The sequence below is a fragment of the Hemibagrus wyckioides genome, linkage group LG09, assembly GCF_019097595.1.
Source record: "Hemibagrus wyckioides isolate EC202008001 linkage group LG09, SWU_Hwy_1.0, whole genome shotgun sequence".
Lineage (NCBI taxonomy): Eukaryota > Metazoa > Chordata > Actinopteri > Siluriformes > Bagridae > Hemibagrus > Hemibagrus wyckioides.
This window is the reverse complement of record NC_080718.1, coordinates 12,737,585-12,760,050: the sequence shown is the minus strand read 5'-3', so window position 1 is coordinate 12,760,050 and position 22,466 is coordinate 12,737,585. Positions and strand designations below refer to the sequence as shown.

The 22,466-nt window shown below is 40.3% G+C and overlaps 1 protein-coding gene across 2 annotated transcripts in view; it reads left to right on the top strand.

Annotated features, from left to right (window-relative positions):
• Positions 1-22,466, top strand: part of mboat2a (membrane bound O-acyltransferase domain containing 2a) — a 66,218-nt gene that overhangs the window by 12,832 nt on the left and 30,920 nt on the right. The window contains exon 2 of one of the 2 annotated variants that reach the window (XM_058399235.1): positions 15,435-15,580. The exons of the other annotated variant lie outside the window; for it this stretch is intronic. Coding sequence (XP_058255218.1) covers positions 15,435-15,580 — 146 coding nt within the window. The remainder of the gene's footprint in view (positions 1-15,434; positions 15,581-22,466) is intronic. 2 annotated transcript variants of the gene reach the window in all.

The window sequence follows — 22,466 nt, the reverse complement described above, 5'->3', positions numbered from 1 at the left end:
GTCATCTGCCATGTTAGAGAAGTCTCCTTTGCTCGGTTCGAAACAGTTATCAAACTCCTAAAACTGTTCAGGAGCGATTTTAGTGATCCTGAAAATATCTCCAAACTCCTGAATTGTGGCACTGGAAATGTTAGCATAGCAAAATGAGACATAGATGCAGCTTTGTGATATCACAAGCCTGTTTTTTCCCCCTACCAAACAAATTATGTTTGATAATAGTGCACTTTTTTCATAGTTCTATAATTATTGGTACCCCATGAGTAATTTTTGATGTACAAACAGTGCCAGACTTTTTCCTTTAATAGAAACTCAGCTTACATTTAGAAACAAAAAAAAAAAACGTGTAGAGGTACAGTGGAGAACATTTGCTTGAGATTCATAAATTGGCTTATGCAATTAATTAATTAATTAATTAATAAATAATAATAATATAATTAACTATTTAATTTCATACCTGTGTTGCACAAATTGTTGTAAAATCAGGTAGAAAATAATAAAAAGTAATAAAATACAGAATAAAATGAAATGTATGGAGAATAGAATTGAATAATTAAAATACAATAGAATGAGGTAATTTAAAGAAGTGATTAAATAAAATGACAAGAATTCTATTAAATGCCAGAAATGCTGTGGATCTCGTATCAGTATTGGACTTAAGCCAGTAAAAAAATAAATAAAAAATTCAGATCAGATATTAGAGAAACTGTTGTTGGGCATCGGGTCCTGCAATAAATGACAGATTTGAAAAAAAGAAACTGCAAAATATTTGGAGCTCAAAATATATAATTTTTACTTTTAATTTTAATATTTATTTTAATATTATTTAATGTATATATATATATATATATGTATGTGTATGTGTATATATATATATATATATATATATATATATATATATATATATATATATATATATATATATACAATTTTAATTTTGATAGTGGTATCGAGTCATCAGTAATAAATTCCAGAACTCTTTTTGAGGAAGCTCTTTTAAATAAATGCTGAATTTATATTTATTTCAGTTGCGTTTTTAAAAATGTCCACTTAATGAAAAGTCGTCCAGAGACTGAAGCATTGTTGTTTTCTGCTTTTAGTATAAATATTGTTGCTGCACATCTTCAGGGTTGGGGTTTGATTCCGGTCTCCATCCTGTGTGCGTGGAGTTTACATGTTCTCCTAGGGCATCAGGGGTTTCCTCCACAGTTTCTTCCGCCAGTCCAAAGACATGTGTTGTAGGCTGATAGGCATGTCTAAATTTTCTGTGTGTGTGTGTGTGTGAGTGATTGTGCCATGTGATGAGTTGGCACCCTGACCAGGGTGTATCCCGCATTATGCCTCAAGTCCCCTGGGATTGAATCCACACACCCTGTGACCCTGCATAGGATAACTGGCACGGAAAATTCATGAATGGACAAATTCTTAAAATTTAACCCATTGTGCGTAGTGTTTGTTATACAGTCATGCTGGCGGAGATGTGTGTACTGTATCATATTCTATGACTGTTGTGCTTGATTCTTCTCTCAGTTCAGACAGGTGATATTTCTCTTTCCTTAGGCTGATTGTACAAGATGTTTTAGATAGAATTCTAGACAATCACAAGTCTGTTACTGCCCTCGCTATTGAAGCTATTCCTTTGAATGTGTGATACATATATTGAGGCTATTCCCTATTCGCTGAGGCTATTCCCTTTTCCACCCAGAAGAGCTCTACCTGTTGTTTCTGAAATCTCTCTCTCCTTTGTGTATTTCTTGTATAGACTTGATGGTAATTTGATGGTAAAAGCAAGAGCTGACGAGATCATGATAGATCGGGAAAGTTATCCGCTGCTCCTGTGATAAATGATTGCTATTTTAGAATAAAAATTAGGATGAAAATAGGAAGTCAAGAGAAAACACTTTTGGAGGTCAGACTTTTTTTTACTTTTTGGAATGGACACCCACTCATTAGTTGAACTCGTTGACTTGTTTTTCCCGAAGGAAATCTGGAACCACTGTCATGCTTCTCCCTCTCTGACTATGAAAAATAGTGTACAGCTGAGACAATTATACAGAGGTTATATGGCACAAGTGTCCCATCTGGCCCCTGGACGTGGCACAGATTTGCACGCTTTAAACCAGACCCTTTGTTAACCCCTCTGTTAACCACAGTGATTGACCACTCGTAGCTTAGCAACTGTATCTAGGCAGTGGTACCTCTGACAAGCTTTCAAGTCTTGTGTACTTGTAAATTGAATACCTATATGTGGGCAGTAGAAAAAGGATGGCAGGTTTTTGTGATGTAAAAAAAATAAGCAAGAGGAGAAATGTACAGTAACCTGGTTGCATGAATGTACACATTCCTTAACACTTGTATGGTGTTTAGAGTCTGTGAGACCATTTCTAATGTTTAGTAAAGGTTAAAGTACTTCTATACACCGATCAGGCATAACTAGAAAAGTTGAAAAAGTGATAAAGTGACAGCCCTAAGTACTTATGTATAAAATGTAAAATACTTATAATAATTTGTTCATTTGATTAATTTGATTTGAAGATGTTGTGTTGAAAAAGTCATTTTTTCAAATTTATTTTTTATTTGATTTTAATTTTATTTACCAGTTTACTAATTTACTAGTTTTTATATTACACACAAGGTGTTTGGGTGTACTGGCATAATGAGAGAATTGTGGGAGAAAATAAAGTTTATATTACATAGATTACAAAAGCCTTTCTGTATTACTAGTTTCTACTTTTCCCTTTCTCTCTCTCGCATACACACACACACACACACACATTTCAAAGATTTCCTGTTCTACTCAGCAAAATATAATTTCATAACATTCCCTCAGCTGCAAATTGGGGGCAGGATGGATATAAATAGCTCCATGTCACAGTGTGTCACCAAATTGCGAGGGGATCTTCTGTACCCAGTCCTCTTCAGGGTCATTCGACTGATATTTGATCGCATTTAGATCTGGCTTGTGATTGAGCTATTCCAAAATGTTGATCGTCTTCTGAAGCTGTTTCTTTATTGATATGGATTTGTGCTTTGGCTTGTTTTCGGATGTTGCTGGATGGTGAAATCTTTTGCCATCATCAGCTGTCTAACAAAGGATTGATCCATGATTCATTTTGGGACTAGAACCCTAGCTCCAGCTGAGGAGAAGCAGCCACATAGCATGACGCTGCCACCGACATGCCTTTCTTGGTAATGAGCTGCCATGTTCTACGTCCAAATTCTACTTTGGGCTCGTTTTTTTTAGGTTGGTCATGAGAAAGGGCTTCCTTCTAGTCCAGGCATGTGAAAAAATAAGAGAGATTGTTGGCACAGGCAGTGAGTCACAAGCAGTTGGCAGATATTCCTGCAGCTCCTTTAATTTTGGCGTCAATCTCTTGGCAGACTTCCTGATATGGAACGTCCTGTTCTTGGTAATGCCATGATGAAGACCTATTTTCTTCACTTCATGGCCTTCACTGTGTTTCCAGGGTAGATGTAATTTTTTTTCAAAATTATTTTGTTTATCATCTCTTTTACCAGAAGCCTCCTGTGTTGCGATTTCCATATTCGGTATTGGATGTCTTTGTCACACTCCATGGTGGAGGTTAATGGCTCATATAAAAAGTAAACACTCAGGACTTTGAGAATTTGTTGTTTACTACTAGGGACAATATATTTATAGAAACGTTCCACAAACACAAATGTGCTTGTTCATAACAACAGCACTAAAATTCTGTGTAAGGTTATCCAACAGAGGATAACACTGAAAGCCAAGGGTGTCCTGACTCATTTTTTGTGTATATACACTATATTGCCAAAAGTATTTGCTCACCTGCCTTGACTCGCATATGAACTTAAGTGACATCCCATTCCTAATCCATAGGGTTCAATATGACGTCCGTCCACCCTTTGCAGCTATAACAACTTCAACTCTTCTGGGAAGGCTGTCCACAAGGTTTAGGAGTGTGTTTATGGGAATTTTTGACCATTCTTCCAGAAGCGCATTTGTGAGGTCACACACTGATGTTGGACGAGAAGGCCTGGCTCTCAGTCTCCTCTCTAATTCATCCCAAAGGTGTTCTATCGGGTTGAGGTCAGGACTCTGCAGGCCAGTCAAGTTCATCCACACCAGACTCTGTCATCCATGTCTTTATGGACCTTGCTTTGTGCACTGGTGCACAGTCATGTTGGAAGAGGAAGGGGCCAGCTCCAAACTGTTCCCACAAAGTTGGGAGCATGGAATTGTCCAAAATGTCTTGGTATGCTGAAGCATTCAGAGTTCCTTTCACTGGAACTAAGGGGCCAAGCCCAGCTCCTGAAAAACAACCCCACACCATAATCCCCCCTCCACCAAACTTTACACTTGGCACAATGCAGTCAGACAAGTACCGTTCTCCTGGCAACCGCCAAACCCAGACTCGTCCATCAGATTGCCAGATGGAGAAGCGCGATTCCTCACTCCAGAGAACGCGTCTCCACTGCTCTAGAGTCCAGTGGCGGCGTGCTTTACACCACTGCATCTGACGCTTTGCATTGCACTTGGTGATGTATGGCTTGGATGCAGCTGCTCGGCCATGGAAACCCATTCCATGAAGCTCTCTGCGCACTGTTCTTGAGCTAATCTGAAGGCCACATGAAGTTTGGAGGTCTGTAGCGATTGACTCTGCAGAAAGTTGGCGACCTCTTCACACTATGCGCCTCAGCATCCGCTGACCCCGCTCTGTCAGTTTACGTGGCCTACCACTTTGTGGCTGAGTTGCTGTCGTTCCCAAACACTTCCACGTTCTTATAATACAGCTGACAGTTGACTGTGGAATATTTAGGAGCGAGGAAATTTCACAACTGGATTTGTTGCACAGGTGGCATCCTATCACAGTTCCACGCTGGAATTCACTGAGCTCCTGAGAGCGACCCATTCTTTCACAAATGTTTGTAAAAACAGTCTGCATGCCTAGGTGCTTGATTTTATACACCTGTGGCCATGGAAGTGATTGGAACACCTGATTCTGATTATTTGGATGGGTGAGCAAATACTTTTGGCAATATAGTGTATATATATAAACTATATTGCCGAAAGTTTTGGGACTTCTACATTCACATACACATGAATGTAATATGGAGTTGACCTGCCCTTTACAGCTATAACAGCTTCAGCTCTTCTGGGAAGGCTTTCCACAAGGTTTAGGAGTGTGTTTATGGGAATTTTAGACCATTCCTTTAGAAGTGCATTTGTGAGGTCAGACGCTGATGCTGGATGAAAAGCGCGCAGTCTCTGCTCTAATTCATCCTATAGGTGTTCTGTCGAGTTGAGGTCAGGACTTTGTGTAGGCCAGTCAAGTCCCTCCACACCAAACTGCTTTGTGCACTGGTGAGCTGTCATGTTGAAACAGGAAGCGGCCATCCCCAAACTATTCCCACAAAGTTTGGATCATGAAATTGTCCAAAATGTCTTGGTATGCTGAAGCATTAAGATTTCCTTTCACTGGAACTAAGGCCTAACCCCTGAAAAACAACACCTGAATTCAATGATTTGGAGGGGTGTCCCAAAACTTTTGGCAATATAGTGTATTTATTTGGGGGTTAATCAGAATAACTTAACCAATGACAAGGTTAGTTCCTGTATCACAGCAAAGATCTGACATGGATTTATTCTGGTTTCTCTCTTTGCTCGTTGATTAGACTTCTGAGCGTAGGCTTTAGGATCAATCTGCAGACATATGTTATGGATTGAAGATCTTGTACCTGCTTTCGCATAGTAGATCTTCTACATCGTCGTTGGTCAATTCCACCCGTCATGCACATGCTGGATCGGAAAGCTGTAGTGTAGCAACAGTAAGAGAAGGTGAGGTTTAGTGAATGGTCAGTTTAGATTTAGTGTCACTTATTGTAATGGGATTGCAGCTCCACTCACAAGTCTATTAAAAGACAGCATGAGAAAGCACTCAGTGGTTAGAAGATGCTGTGAGTGCCTCTGACTCGCTCTCGAGGTGAAGGTCTTGTTCTGAGCTCTCAGTGATTGAATCCAAAGGTGATATATTTGTTTCTGGTCTGAGGCATGTCCTCCGTGTGCACTCTGTAGACAGCCCTCACTCTCTTTTGTCTTCGTCTTGGTGTTTCCAGGTTTCTGTAGTACTTTTGGACTAAGTAGAACTGTTGTATGTGTATGAATCTGGATTAACTTAAGGTGTGTTTCATGTAAATTGCTGAAGTATGCATATGATGTAAATTTGTGAATGGGAAAAAAATTCTGAGACTTGGTTTACATACTACACAAAAGCAGAAATCTGTATGCTGTTGTGTAAAACTCATTTCTGTTTTTTTATTCATTTGCATCATGTGGTTTGGGGTGGCTTGGCTCAAAAGCTCAGTTTTGGCATTACATGTTCAAGGAGAAGTTCATTACTATTTGGCAGACACTCTTACCAAGAGTGACTTACATTTATCTCTTTTATACAGCTGAGGACTTGAGGGTTGAGGACCTTGTTTAAGGGCCCAATAGTGGTAGCTTGGCAGTGCTGCGATTTGAAATAACATCTTTCTGGTCAGGAGTTCAACATCTTAACCACTGAGCTTCTACTGAGGTCCACTGAGCATTGAGGTCTTAACCACTGAGCAGTAAAGTAGCTATTTTGAACTATGTAGTTCACACCCTGAGCGATTATAATAAGGTGTTGACCACTGGCAGGCCATGGTTCAGATGTTAAGCCTGCACTGATCAGCCATAACCACCTGCCTAATATTGTGTAGGTTCCCCTTTGCTGCTAAATCAGCTCTGACCCTTTGAGGCATGGACTCCAGAAAACCTCAGAAGATGTAGATTGGTATCTGGTGCCATGATATTAGAAGCAGATCCTCAAAGTTTCACACTCTTTGTCATGTTCCTCTAACCATTCCTGAACGACAGTGTGTCAGCTTTTAGAGAATACCATTGCCATGAAGTGATATGCTTGGTCTGCAACATAGGTTTAGATAAGTGGCATGTGATAAAGTAGCATCCACATGAACACCAGGACCCAATTTTACCAGCAGAACATTGACCAGATGAGCCCTGGGCACCCATGACCATGTCGCTGGTTCACCAGTTGTCCTTCTGTGGACCACTTTTGGTAGGTACTAACTACTGCATCTAACTAATCCCTGCATATATATATATATATATATATATATATATATATATATATATATATATATATATTGATCTCCATTTGTAAGTTATTGAACAGAGCAATCAAACAAATTTCCCCATCAAAGAAATATACTGTAGATCACCATGTGAATATCTTCTTGAAGAAACAGAAAAACATACAAAGGACACTGGGCCAAACCTAAAAAATCATGTTTGGATAGCCTGTTAAAAAATATTAAATGAAAAATGTAATAAACCTTTGAAGTATTTTAAAGTATAAATAAATGAAAAGGCAATTGACAAGTGAGTGAGTGTTTAAAGGTTTAAACACTTAACCCATTAGCAGAATTATTACATTTTAAAAAAAGGCTATTTAAAAAAAAAAATAATAATAATAATTAAAAATAAATAAATTATATATATATATAGTAGAGCTAAGAAATTGCAGTGTTTTTGACTGTTTTGATGGTTATTATATCCTTAACTGACAAATACATCATGGCATCTGTAATATCTTTCGAGTGTTTCCTTGCTTCCTCATAAGTAGTCCCTTTTTCCAAACACATTTGTATCCTTCAGTGCTGTTTCTGGCTCCGGTGCAGGACTTCAGCAAAACTGGTGGTGTGGTGGTTTCCTGGTGGTTTCCTCGATGCGCCTGTTTCATTTGCATATTGTGCAAACAACCGATGTTTGCTCCATGTCTGTCAAGTGTTGCCAAGCAAAACGAGGAGAAAAAGTGAGCTAAGAAACTGCCTCCTCTTGGTTATTACTGGTGTGTTTGTGTGTGTAAACATTTGAAGAACTGCTTTAATAGGTTTTAAGAGGTAATAGGTTCTGCCATATTGATTATTTTTCTCAATGCTTCTGGAGGTTTCTAATGTAGAAATAGGTGAAAAAATAAATTCCACACAGATGTAACTTCTTTCGGAGTCATTTACTTCATCTGGAATGATCACACAAACATTTTCAGCTTTAACTCTCTATGTCACACTTTCCTTCTTTTTTCTATCATAAAAACTCAAGCTGTCATGTGACATACCAAATTACTACAGAACGCCATGTGATGGCAAACAACACCAGGATACTCTTCATTCCATTCATTACTTGCCATAAGCGATCCTAAGACAAAACATACGCATCAATCCATTGTCTATACCTGCTTTATTCCTAATTAGGGTCACGGGGATCTGCTGGAGCCTATCCCAGCACACATTGGGCTAAAGGCAGGGGTACTGTACACCCTGGACAGGTCACCAGTCCTTCACAGAGCCACATATAGATGAACAACCACACACACTCGCACTCAATTCTATGGGCAATTTAGAATTACCAATCAAACTAATGTACATGTTTTTGGACTGTGGGAGGAAACCAGAGTACCCGGAGTAAACCATACGCATCCATATGTGGTGTATTATAAAGACAATGGAGGCACATCAGTAGTTATTCATAGCTTCTGAAAAAAGATAATATATTAATATTTGTTTTTACCCCATATTGTGACATCATATAACCATGACTACATCCCCTGGTGTTCAGACCTGGTATTAATATCCATTTTGAGTGACCTGATCCCAAGTGTACAATAGAAACACATAGCTATTCACAGCTGGCATTAAAAAAAAAAAATCCTAGAGGCAGATAGCTGTACCATTTAGCTCAATTTCCAAACAGTCTTGCAATGCTTATGTATTTTATTCCTAGTCAGTTCCTTTTACATTACAGACATAATGTGGTTATATGTGTCTCAGGCCACTTCTGAAAGGATCACAGTGCATTCTTGAGACCCTTTGGACCCTATCTACAGCTGTACTTAAGGGTGACCACTTACAATCTGACCGAACAGCATGCATGTTAATGCAGGTGTGAACAGGTGCCTAGTGCATCATATCGCCCAGCCCTTGCCCTTACTGTATGTCGTGTAAGTTATCTAGGATAAAGTAAACGTCTGATCTAGTAAACTCCGATTATGTAACATCCTCCAGTAAGGATGACAGCTGAGTATGTGGGACTGTAGTTGCTGTATTTTTATTTATTTATTTATTTAATTTTTTTGAATGACAGGGAGCTGAATAAAAATAACCGCTCACACACGCAACGTTATAATTATCCTCATCACAAAACAGTTTGTAGCTGTTACCTTAATTACCTGCTCCGGGTGCAAACATCTTCCACCATGATGCATGACATCTGAACTCCATCGCAGTTGTGTGTCTTTTCTCTGTTTTGCACAAATGATTTCTTTAAGCCACATAAAGTCCCTAGACTTGTCTGACAAGTAGAAACATTACACTAAGAAATGCTTAGAAAAGGATGTGGACGCTTGCTGAGTTTCGCTTCATCGGGTTGAAAATAGGCAGCGTATTTTTGTTGTTCTGAGTGATGCAGAATTATCCCCACTGTGCTATTTTTAGCACTGCAGGCTAGTATTATTTATAGCTCTGGTTAGTAGTTATGAAACTTCAGAACAAACACAAGGCCACTGGAGAATGATCTGTTTCACAGGCACGCTCCCCGAAGGCGGTCATGCCACTCGTGTACTTTTTCGCGAGGCTTTCTGTTTATAGTTAAAGCAGATGTAGAGTGCTTGATAGATGACGAAAATTGAGCTCTTGTGTCAGAAATTAAGTGTTTGCAGCACAATCAAGATTCATGATGATAATGATGATGATGATGGTGAGAATATCTGTTACTGCAGCCACTTGGAAAGTGCTGGAGGAAGGAATGGCGGTATTGGGTCAGATTGTGGCTGACGTCACACCTTGCTCAGGCTTAATATAGCCGCTCAGCTGGAGCCGTCACGTACAGAGAAAGAAAGAGAGTCGCTAAAGCTGGGAGGATTGGACAGCGTGTGTGGATAATCATTTCCAGCGTCGAGGTTTATGACTGGCTAGGCTTCTCTTTATTTTCTCACAGTCAGCCTGCAGGCTGTGTTTTTCATTAATGCCAATCATTTCTGAAAATAAGCTTAGGGGATTTCTGATTAACATACTCGCACAGCGGTCAGACTTTTCATGAATGCACCAATGACACAGGCTTGTTTATTATTAGTTTTTGGGATATTAGGGTTGGGGATGTTAGGTAGCAAGTGAACAGTCACTTCTTGAAGTGGATGCTTTGGAACCAGGAAAAATGGACAAGAGTAAGGACCTGAGTGACCTTGACCAGGGCCAAATTGTGACGGCTAAACTACTGGGTTAGAGCATGTCTAAAACAGCAGGTCTTGTGGTTAGTACATACCCAAAGTGGCCCAAGGAAGGGACCGAATGCTAGCCCATCTGGTCCGATCTCGCAGAAGAGCTACTGCAGCACAAATTGCTGAAATAATTAATGCTGGCTGTAATAAATTCAAATTCAAATCAAATTCAAATCCAAATTTTATTCATCACATACGAAATCATACACAGTACGACATGTAGTGAAATGCTTTTTACGACTGTCCTAAAGACAAAATAATTGTGAAAAACCAATGGTTTTCGGATATGCATATGCAAACATATTTCTATTTCTATTTCTATCTATCTATCTATCTATCTATCTATCTATCTATCTATCTATCTATCTATCTATCTATCTATCTATCTATGCATATGCAAACATATATATATATATATATATATATATATATATAAAATATAATATAATATTATATAATATAATAAAAAGGTGTGAGAACACACAGAGCATCCCAGCTTGCTGCATATGGGGCTGCATGCAGACCAGTCATGCTGACTCTTGTCCACTGCCAAAAGCACCTACATTGGGCATGTAAGCATTAGATCTGGACCATGAAGCAATGGAAGAAGGTGGCCTGGTATGATGAGTCACGTTTTCTTTGTGTGTGTGTGTGTCGCTTACCTGGGGAAGAGCTGGCACCAGGATGCACTATGGGAAGAAGGCAGGAAACAGTGTGATGCTCTGGGCAATGTTCTGTTGGTAAACCTTGGGTCCTGGCTTTCATGTGGATGTTAATCTGACACATCCCACCTACCTAAACATTGTTATAGACCATATACAACACTTTTCATGGCTATATCACTTCAAACTTGCTCTGAAATGGTGTGACGAAAGAGTTCAAGGTATTGATGATGTTGTATGTGTACATGTACACAGTCTATATCAATCCAATTCCAAAACAGAACCTGCTCTGACTCAAATACACTAAAAATGCACTGCTCCAGAGATTTATATCTGAGTGCATTAAAGGTGTCAGTGAGACGATTTTTTCCATACAAACATGCAACCTACTTAAACATGTGGTACCGGTTGGCCTGTTTTTTTCTATTTTTGTAAGTTTTCCATTGTTTTTGCTTCTGTTTACAGAGCACAGTGACGAACTGAACCTCCTGGGTCTATGGGGGCTTCTTTGTGTGTTTTGTGTGTGTGTGAGGGACAGGAAATAATGGTGGGTGAAGTGAAATGAGTGTGATTGTGCCACTTTAAGTGTAGTATAGTGTGATGAATAACATGTTTCAGAGCAGTTTTGCTCCAGGTTAAAGGCACAGTTTGAACTGATGCACTGTGAAAATGAGCAAGAAATGGATGATGGGAAAAGGCTCGAAGTAGTATGGCACAGGTTGGGGAAAATGTGGGCAGTACAGTTATGATTTCAGGCCAGTCTTTATTTAACCAGTTTGCATTTGAGGGGTCTTCTTGCTGTGTTGATCAAAAGGTGGTGATGTGAGAAATCATTTGTCAGTGAATGATGAATCTCTCAAATAAACCATCTGAAGTTTGGCCGCCTGCTAAGACACCGTGGGAAACACCTGAACAAAATGCGCTTTTATGCTTTCCGAGCTAAAGAAGTGGATTAGCTGGGGGGAAACATCACAGGAAATTCATGAGGAAGGATGGAAAGTTTTTTTCTTTTTGCACTCATGCTGTCTAGGTGAACCTGTAAAAATCCCAAACCACCATCTTCTGAGCCAGTCAAACCACAGATCTTATTGGCTCAGAAGACTGTGGTTTGGGATTTTGCAGGTTTGCCTCGGTAGCATGAGCAGAAAGAAAGCAACTTCTGCTTTCCCATCCTTCCCCATGAATTTCAGTGATGTTTTATTCCAGATTCTGGCAGGTTAATAGGCATTATGATGTGAGAGATTCTGGGAGTGCATCCAGATTATGATGTCAGAGATTCTAGGAGTTCATTATTATTATGATGTCAGAGATTCTGGGAATTTATCAGCATTATGATGTCAGAGATTCAGGGAGTGCATCAGCATTATGATGTCAGAGATTCTGGGATTTCATCAGCATTATTATGATGTCAGAGATTCAGGGAATGCGTCAGCATTATGATGTCAGAGATTCTGTGAATTCATCAGCATTACGATGTCAGAGATTCTGGGACTTCATTAGCATTATGCTGTCAGAGATTCTGTGAACTTCATCAGCATTGTGCAGACAGAGAGCGAGTTCAAAAGGCATTAAAAATGGCGGAGCTGCTAATCATTATGTATAGCTCACAGCAGATTTTTGCCATTCTAATTGTTCATGCTTGGTATGTTCCTGATACTTTGTGTAACAAATGTTATAAATGTTATCAAAGTCTAAATAACTGTACTTATTTTCAGAACAAATATCTTCCAGATAAGGCAGTTGATCCACAGTAAATACTGTTTACTGCAGCAATAGAGAGATTATTATTATTATATATTAAACTTAATGGACTTGGCCAGCAGATCAAAATGCACTTGTATTAATTATTTCACCCAATCAAATGTAAAAAGCTCCTTTTCATTCAGTTGTTTCCCACAGATTTGCATTTAAATATTCTAATGCTATTATTTTCCAGCCGTCCGCTCCATTGACATGCCCTGTGCTTTTTTTTTCTTTTTTCTTTTATTACTTCTCTCTCTGCCTGTTAGGATTTTCTTATAATCAGTGTCAGACCTCACCCACCCATCTTACCTCATCTTCTCTCTCTCTCTCTCTCCCCCTCTCTCTCTCTCTGTCACACACACACACACAGTTAGATTGAAAGCCAGAGTGCATTCACACCGAGAGAGAAATAAAATCTGTGTGGTTACTTGGTTACTCACTCAGCTCTCGCAATATTCACTTCAGAAGCAGTTTCAGGCTTTGCATTAGATTTTTAATGCCTTCCCCAACATAAGTAATATTTATATAAGCAAAACATATACAGCAGAACATTCCAGAAACTAGTTTCACAGGAGGGAGGGGCCTTGGTGGAGCAAGAGTCTCGGTGTCCCGGCGTCTCAGCGTCTCAGATAAGCAGTAGGTGTGTTTCACACGTGTGGATTGTACTTCGGTGAAGAGCTGATGGAAGTGAAATGCAGATCTGGAGGCTTTGAGATTCTCTCAAGAACTCTGAAGCAGAGAGATTTCACAGTGTTGAGTGTTGATGCTTGCAGTGATAAATAACTAGTCTTTATTCTTGCTTTTTCTAGTAAGAAAACTTCTTTTTTGAACCGGTGCTGTAATTAAGTGTCAGGTCAAAGGTGTAGCAGTCAGTATTCTGCTGAGCGACTGTTATTTTCGCTATAGCACAATAAAACAAAAAGGTTATCTGTGACCCATATCTTGATGGTGTGTGTATCACCATGTGATATAACAACGAGGAAGTGACTCGATGGAATGATGTCAGTAAATAGCATGTGCAGATATGGGTGTGTGAGTACATAGCTGCATTCTTATCAAAGCTCCGCCTTTGAGCACTGGGAACTGGGAGACGCTAAGCCATCATCCGTCACTGATAATGAGCACAGGGCTTTTGTTATCTTTCTTAACCCTAGCTATACGTGTGTGAGTCAGAGACAGATAAAACTTTGTCAGATCAGCGATTGTGTGTGAGATGTTGTTGTGAAGTATAATGTTTGTTGAAGGATAAGGAAACATGGCTTTATTGCCTTCACAATGATTTCGTGCACAGTGCTCTCGCTCATAGCAGGGTGTAATGATGCACAAAATTCCCGGATTAGTTTTGTACCGCAAGATCAATACGGAAAACAAAACACACTTGGACAGTAGTGCTCAGGTAAGGTGGCAGATTCTGCAACGTTTCACGTCAGATCTCACCGGCTTGTGTTGCAACATATGCATTAACAATCCATGTAAATATGAATTAAGCTACATTCACACATACAGTGATTGTATCTCTGCAAACTCGCTGTACTAGGAAGTCGTCAGTAGGCGTTCTTACTACTGGTTGCCATAGTAATGACGTTTATCAACGGGTGATGCAAGCAGCATTCACATTTACATCAAATCAGTTTTCTTGCTGCTAAAATGAAGCATTCTGGAGGTAAAAATTCAGCAGTGTATATCTGCATTGTATCATATATGAGATGAAGGAGGAGCAGTGTGTGCTCTTTGCCATGGATCACATGTGCTCTACTGTCTTCCCTTTCATTGGTTGCTCCATGTTTGCATAAAGTAAACTTTTCTGGACTTTGTCACGTCGCTGGACACGGCCACATCTAGTCACCAACACTCAGAGACAAATGTATATCACATTATATTCATATACACCGATCTAGCATATCATTATTACCACCTGCCTAATATTATGTTGGTCTCTCATTTGCTGCCAAAACAGCCCTGACCCGGCAAGGCATGGACTACTGTTGTATCTGGCACCAAGATGTTAGCAACAGATCCTTTTAGTCCTGACTTAAAGGATACTCACAGGACTTTAAGGATACTTTTGATAGATACTGACCACTGCAGACCGGGAACACCCCACAAGAGGTGCAGTTTTGGAGATGCTCTGATCCAGTTGTCTAGCCATCACAATTTGGTCCTTGTCAAACTCGCCCAAATCCTTACGCTTGTCCATTTTTCCTGCTTCTAACACATCAACTTTGAGGACAGAATGTTCACTTGCTGCCTAATATATCCCACCCACTAACAGATGCCATGATGAGGAGATCAGTGCTATTCACTTCACCTGTCACTGGTCAGTGATTGGTGCTGAGCTCTCCTTCCCAGCATGGCAGATTTTACCCTGTCAAAGATCAGAGCTGATCACTAGGCAGTAATTCTTAATATTTCCTTCCTGTCCCTTCACCTAGCTTCAATGTCTATATTCCAACTACCTTTTGTTCCATTTGTGTGAGTTTGATAAGCTCAAGTTTGATCTGCTTTACTAAAGATGCTGAAGTAGATGTAGAAGTTTTTATGTGCAAGTGATTAGATTTTGCTGAATCTCTCAGTTTTAGTAAAATGGTTCCTTTGTTTTATAATGACTAATGATATTTCAGGATCAGATACGATTCAGATGTCAGAAAAGTCAGATGCGAGAGTACTGAGAGGTAGAAACTCTTATTCTCTAGACCTCAGTCTCACTCTGCATGTCTCTTGTCTTTCTCAGGTGAACTTTGTGGCCTGCCAGCTATTTGCTCTGATCACGGCCTGCTGGTTTCGGCTCTATCTGCACCCCAGCAAGACCAGTCCCTTTATCCGGCATGTCGTGGCCACACTGCTGGGCTTCTACCTGGCCCTCTTCTGCTTCGGCTGGTGAGAAACACACCATGTTTGTCTGTCTGTCTGTCTGGGTGCTTAAGGTGTTATTAGGGCTTTGAAAATCCTAATGGCTTCCGTGATTTGTAGCAGTAGCCATTCTTGGGTGACCGTTTTCATATATTTTTTTTAAAAACCCATTTTGAGATAATGATCCATGACTGTGATCATGGTTAAAGTGTTGCACATTATTGTAACAAACAATTACATGGGCAGTTGAATAACGCATACTAATCACTGTCTCGGCAAATTCATCTTAATAACAAATTGGTTTGTCTATACAATTGCCAGTGTACTAGAGCTGTGAGGGCATTGAGGTCTTTTTGGTCCTCACAAAGGGCTAAGTGTCTGTACATGTACACACACACACACACACACACACACACACCCACTAGGTCTGTTGTCCTTTAGAAAAAATTACACAGTGAATTCCAGTGAATCTTGTCCAAACTTGTCTCACTACGTACTATAGTGTCTAATGTATGGATTTTAAAAGTCTAGCATCGTCTCATATGGAGCGCGATGGATTTTTCTACCCGGAAAAATAAGCCATTCCCCACTTGTTGGCCAGTGACATCATATGCATGTAATGCGACGCAGCTAGTTTAGCAGAATACAGTGAAGTTTTGCAATGGTCAAGAAAAAAGATCACACACTGTGGGCTGATTTAAAAAGATAATTGTTTGATATCTTGTCCACCAGAGTGTCTTTGGCTGACTTGACACCCGGTAGCCCCGCCCCTTTTCCACTATGTAAGCAAAGCTGTGAGCTTTGTCTAATGCATTTTTTTCAGTTGATTAAGTGCATCATCCTGGGACTTAAAGTGCACTTCTTTTCTTGAGGGTGTGACCAGTGAAACCATTACTGACATTAATTATATTACACAATGCCATTGAATGGATGTGATTAGGGACACACTCTATGTCAATATCGTGGTTTGATACAGGCTGAGGAGAACGAGCATGTGTATTCAAGTCAACAGCAAGTGATGATAAACACAGTATCATTAGCTGAGTCCTAATGTGTTCACATCAGCTATTAAAATAGAGCTCCTGTGTTGTGTAGGAGCTTTCTGGATGTAGGTTCAGGACTTGTTTTTAATTACTGTTGTGCAGGGTGTGCTGCTGCCTCGTATTTCCTCACCAATGAGCAGAAGATTTGAAGTCCCAATTAAAGTTACACTCCTGATCAGCTCTGTTCAAGCCGGGAATCAGCTGTAGGCTCGTGTTATACAAGAATCTCTCTCTCTCTCTCACTCTCTCTCTTCTTCTTCTTCTTCCTCCCTCTCTCTCTCTCTCTCTCTCACTCTCTCTCCTTCTTCCTCTCTCTCTCTCTCTCTCTCTCTTCTCCCCCCCTCTCTCATTCTTCCTCCTCACCTCATCTCTTTCTCTCTTTCTCTCTCTCTTCTTCTTCTTCTTCCTCCCTCTCTCTCTCTCTCTCTCTCTCTCTCCTTCTTCCTCTCTCTCTCTCTCTCTCTCTCTCTCTCTCTCTCTCTTCTCCCCCCCTCTCTTATTCTTCCTCCTCACCTCACCTCATCTCTCTCTCTCTCTCTCTCTCTCTCTCTCTCTCTCTTCTTCCTCACCTCGTCTCTCTCTCTTCTTCTTCTCCCCCCTCTCATTTTTCTTCTTCTTCTTCTTGTGTGTGTGTGTGTGCGTGCGTGTGTGTGTGCGCGTGCGTGTGTGTGTGCGTGCGTGTGTGTGTGCGTGCGTGTGTGTGCGCGTGCGTGTGTGTACGTGTGTGTGTGCGTGTGTGTGCGCGTGTACGTGCGTGTGTGTGCGTGCGTGTGCGTGCGTGCGTGTGCGTGTGCGTGTGTGTGTGTGTGTGTAGACTCTTTATTTCAGTCATCTCCACTTACTCACTCTAACTGCTGGAGATTTTGCTTTGATTTTTTTTAGTGATTGATTGATAGTTACTGATCTGTTTGCATAACACATAATATAAAATCTATTACTATTAGCAGCATGCCACACAGGTCAGTGTCACACACACTCATCTGTGCATCTACTAGCTGTCATAAATTCTCAACACTGATAAGAGACGACAGAAGATAACCGCCTTGTATAATACCTTACTCTCACTTTTCAACAGGGGTCAACTTCAGCCAATAAAAAGTCCTTCGGCTCAGTACTGATACCTTCGAGTCAGTTGGGAAAAATCTCTTTTATTTCACTTTTTCCAGAGATTCTGTGAATAAAAAATCTCCAACAGCAAGGCATTTTTATGCCACTGCCACGACGTCCATCTGAACGGCGTGATATCTCAGGAACGAGTGTTTGCATGTAGGAGTTATACAGAATTATCACTCTAACACACAGATGATTAGATTAGATTTTGGAACTGATCCCAACAATGGTCAAAAGTCCTGAAACTGCTTTCATGTCCTTCATGTTTGTTATACAGTGATTATATGTAAACTTTCATGTTCATGGTTCATCTTTGTTTTGTTTTTTTTTTAGAATAAATGTATATTGCCAGTAAGTTTTTCCTGGCATGTCTTTAAAATGATATGACGAGATCAACAAATTCTTACAAGAGATTACACATGCACCTATTTTCTTCAATCAGTATTCATTTAATCTGACTGCAGATTCTACAAATACTGTTTATATGAACCGTGACCACTGCAATCTGATTCATACACCGATCAGCCATAACATTATGACCACTGACAGGCGAAGTGAATAACAGTGATTATCTCCTCATCATGGCACCTGTTAGTGGGTGGGATATATTAGGCAGCAAGTGAACAGTTTGTCCTCAAAGTTGATGTGTTAGAAGCAGGAAAAAATGGACAAGGGTAAGGATTTGAGTGAGTTTGACAAGGGCCAAATTGTGATGGCTAGACCACTGGATCAGAGCATCTCCAAAACTGCAGCTCTTGTGGGGTGTTCCCGGTCTGCAGTGGTTAGGATCTATTAAAAGTATCCTTTAAGTCCTGTAAGTCCTGTACGTATCCTTTAAATCATTTAGTCTTACAGGACTTAAAGGATCTACTGTTAACATCTTGGTGCCAGATACCACAGCACACCTTCAGGGATCTAGTGGAGTCCATGCTCGATGGGTCAGGGCTGTTTTGGCAGCAAAAGGGAGACCAACACAATATTAGGCAGGTGGTCATAATGTAATGCCTGACCGGTGTATAGCGGAAGTTCATTTAGTCTCTGTTTGCTGTTAGTGAAGGCTTTCCACTAGATTGTGGCGTGTGCCTGTAGGGATTTGCTCATTCAGCCACAAGAGCATTAATGAGGTCAGGATGAGGAGAGAGGAGATGATCACAGTGGAGTTGAGTCTCAGTGAACTCTTTCACTCCAACCTTGGCACACTATGTGTTCACATGGAGCTTGCCTAATGCACAGGGGCTTTGCCATGCCAGAACATGTTCAGGCCACTTAGAAGAACAAATAGAAGAAAGAAAGAAGCCTTTATTTGTCACATGTATGTTACAGCACAGCTCACAGGCCCAACAGTGGCAGTTTGGCAGTGCCTGGGGCTTGAACCCTTGACCTTCCAGTCAACATCCCAGAGCCTCAACATCCCAGAGCCTGAACCACATGAGCTAGTTCCAATAAAGGGGAAATTGTAATGCTGCAGCATACCAAGTCTGTTTAAACAATTATGTGCTTCCAACCTTTTAACAACAGTTTGAGGAAGAAGCTAATGATACTATTTAAATGCCGTATAATGTTTTATCAACCCATTTGTACTGTAGGAAGATGCAGTTTCCCCTCTTAATATTTTTACACAGCATAGTGTGCATTGCTTTTGTGTGGTCTGTTCATTAACATAGCAGTGTACACTAGACTTACATAGTATCATCTGATACTTAATAGAAATAAAAATAAATAAATAATAACACTTGTTCAGTATCCATGCATTTTTTGTATTAAAATCACAAAAAATTCATATTTTTCTTAGAGCAGCTATCTATTTATTTATTTTGTCTCTTTTCTTTCTTTAATTATGCGTAGAGTTTAGCCTCTTTTAGACATGTAAAAGCTGGCTTGGACATGGGGTGGGGTGGGGTAGGGGGTGTAGGGGTGTGTGTTATAAATCCAGATAATACAGATAATACATGTGTGCCTTGTATGTTATGTCTCTGTTTAAAAAAATCAATAAAAATATTGTTGAAGAAGTTTCTATACTACACTACAGTGAGTGTCTTGAGAAGACCAGACTTCATTCTGCATTGTTGCGTGCACAGAACATGAGCATGAGCATGACCATGGGCTTAGATCTTTCTTGAGTTGATACTATGTCAGTACAGGCTTTGTTGAAAAGAGGCAGATCATTTCAGAACCAACGTACTCAAATTCTGGCATTGTTTAGAGATGCTCCTTTTATCTACACACACACACACACACACACACTGAAAAGATTTTTTAATTTCATGAAAGAAGACTTGAGCTTTGGTTCTGGGGTTTCCTCTGGGTACTCAAGTTTCCTCCCCCAGTCCAAAGTCATGGGTTTTGGCATGTCTAAATCGTCTGTGTTGTGTGAATGGGTGTGTGTTTGTGTCTAGGGTTAGGGTTAGCTGGCACCCTGTCCAAGGTGTCCCTCATCTTATTCCCTGGGTCCCTTGGAAAAGACTCAAGGTTCCCTGTGACCATATGTAGAATAAATGGTACAGAGGATGGATGGATGGATGGATGGTTGGATGGATGGATGATCTTTGGTTTTGGTTTCAGTACAGTTAGAAATCAGAACTATAAAACTGTAAATGTTAAGAAAAAAAAATTCTCAGTCCTTCGAAATACCTTTTATTTTATAAATTGTCTAACACTCTGTGCATGACAGTTGGCGTAAGGATAACAGGTCATCCTGATTATGTAACTGTGCATCACTGCACCTGATAACTGGGGGAAAAAAGGATTCTGGTGTATTCTGGTCAGTGGCCAATAGGTCTAATAGCTGCCATAAAACCTGTTCAGCTGTTCGATATCTGATAACATCCCCAGCTAGCATCAGTTTCAGTTGTGTGTCAGTATGACACAATGTCAGGAACGCAAAGTCCACACGTTTCACTTCTTCACTAAAGATGGCCCATTAAACAGTCATGATTGTGTGAGTATAAAGCATCTGCCCTGGCTTTTCCAGACTCCAAACTAATAAAGCTCTATGTATAGAAAAAAAGAAATCCTCTGAGCTGTATCTGAAGTTTGGGGTTGAATTTCCATCTCCACCCTTTGGGCTAGTGCTTCCTCCCTCAGTCCAGACACGCTCAAGGCTGATTGGTATCTCTAAATTGTATGTAGTGTTTGAGTGTGTGCCCTGTGATGGATTGACACCCTGTCCAGAAGATCCCCTGCCCTGCACACCGAGTCCCCTGGGGTAGACTCCAAGCTTCTCATACCCCTGTGTAGGATGGCGGTTAATGGATGGATAAAGCCTCTTGCTTTGGGCTGGGTTTTGCTTGCATGTTCATGCTAGTAGCAGAATGGAAACATCTCCCTTTTGATCCTCCCTCCAGGGCTTGTATAACACGCAGCTCACCAGTAATGAGATCCATGTTTCTCCTGAGGCACAACGAAGGAAGGCGAAGCAGGAAGTCAGGAAATGAAGTCTGCCTCATTCTGTGAGATTTCTGCAACTGTCCTGGTGAGGAGTGCTCAGGCAGTGGCACTGCTTCCGTTTAGTGTATTAAATCAATCTGAGAAAGCTGAGAGGATAGTAATGGGTTCAGCTACTCAGACCTGGACTCTTCAATTATATAACACGTAGTGTGGAATCTGCAGCGTTGTCCTGTGTAAAGAGTAAAACATTATGAAATCTGCCATGCAGTATCCCATATCAGCTCGATATCCATGACCAGATAAGACGACTAGGGCTGTTTGTACTGTTTTGATACAGAGCCAAAAAACACTTCCTACAAACTCCATCAAGTCATCAGATTAACAGTTTAAGCAGTCAAGTCACACATGGATCAGCTTACAGCAACATGCGATTGCTTAGCACAGGATCTTGTGATTGACAACAAGCCACACTTTGTTTATCATGTCTCAGTGTATGGAAATTCCAACTTTGCCCAAATGTACAGTCTGTACAGTTTGTCAACCCTGACCACAGAAGAAATAAATTGTGTCAATGTGAAACAGGAAGTAATGTGGGAAAGCGTAAGTATTGTGTTGCTCATGGCAGATGACACGATCCTTGGCTGCTTTGGCACTTCCCTGTTTTCATCAAGATTTGACATTTTTATTTTCTTGCACACATTGTTCAACTGTTTGTAAAGAACAACTCAGATCTATGTGATGTGTCTAGAGTCTCTAGTGTCAGCACTTCAGGCAAAGCTCTTTGTTTGATTACCATCCAGAGGGAGGAAAAACATGATGCCTCTTGATGGAATAGCTGTAATAACATAAGTGGTGCTTCATAATGTTGAAAATACCTAACTGAACAAAAGAATGGTATGATGTGAATTTCCTATTGGGAAAAGTATCTATCTATCTATCTATCTATCTATCTATCTATCTATCTATCTATCTATCTATCTATCTATCTATCTATCTATCTATCTATCTATCTATCTATCTATCTATCTATCTATCTATCTATCTATCTATCTATCTATCTATCTGCCATTCTTTCATACATAAATCATGTTTGGTGTGCACAGATTGTTGTATTATAAGTGAAATGAAACATTTTGGGTGTCCTCACTATGCTTCAGGGGTTTCCTCTCTGGTTTCCTCCCAGTCTGAAGACATGCATTGTAGGCTGATTGGCATCTCTAAATTGTCTGTAATGTGTAAGTGTGTGTGATTATCATCCCATCCAGGATGTCCCCTGCCTTGTACCCTGAGGTCCCTAGGGTAAACTCCAGGCTTCCCATGCCCCTGTGTAATATAAGCGCTACATGGTGGTTTATAGATGGATAAAGCCTCTT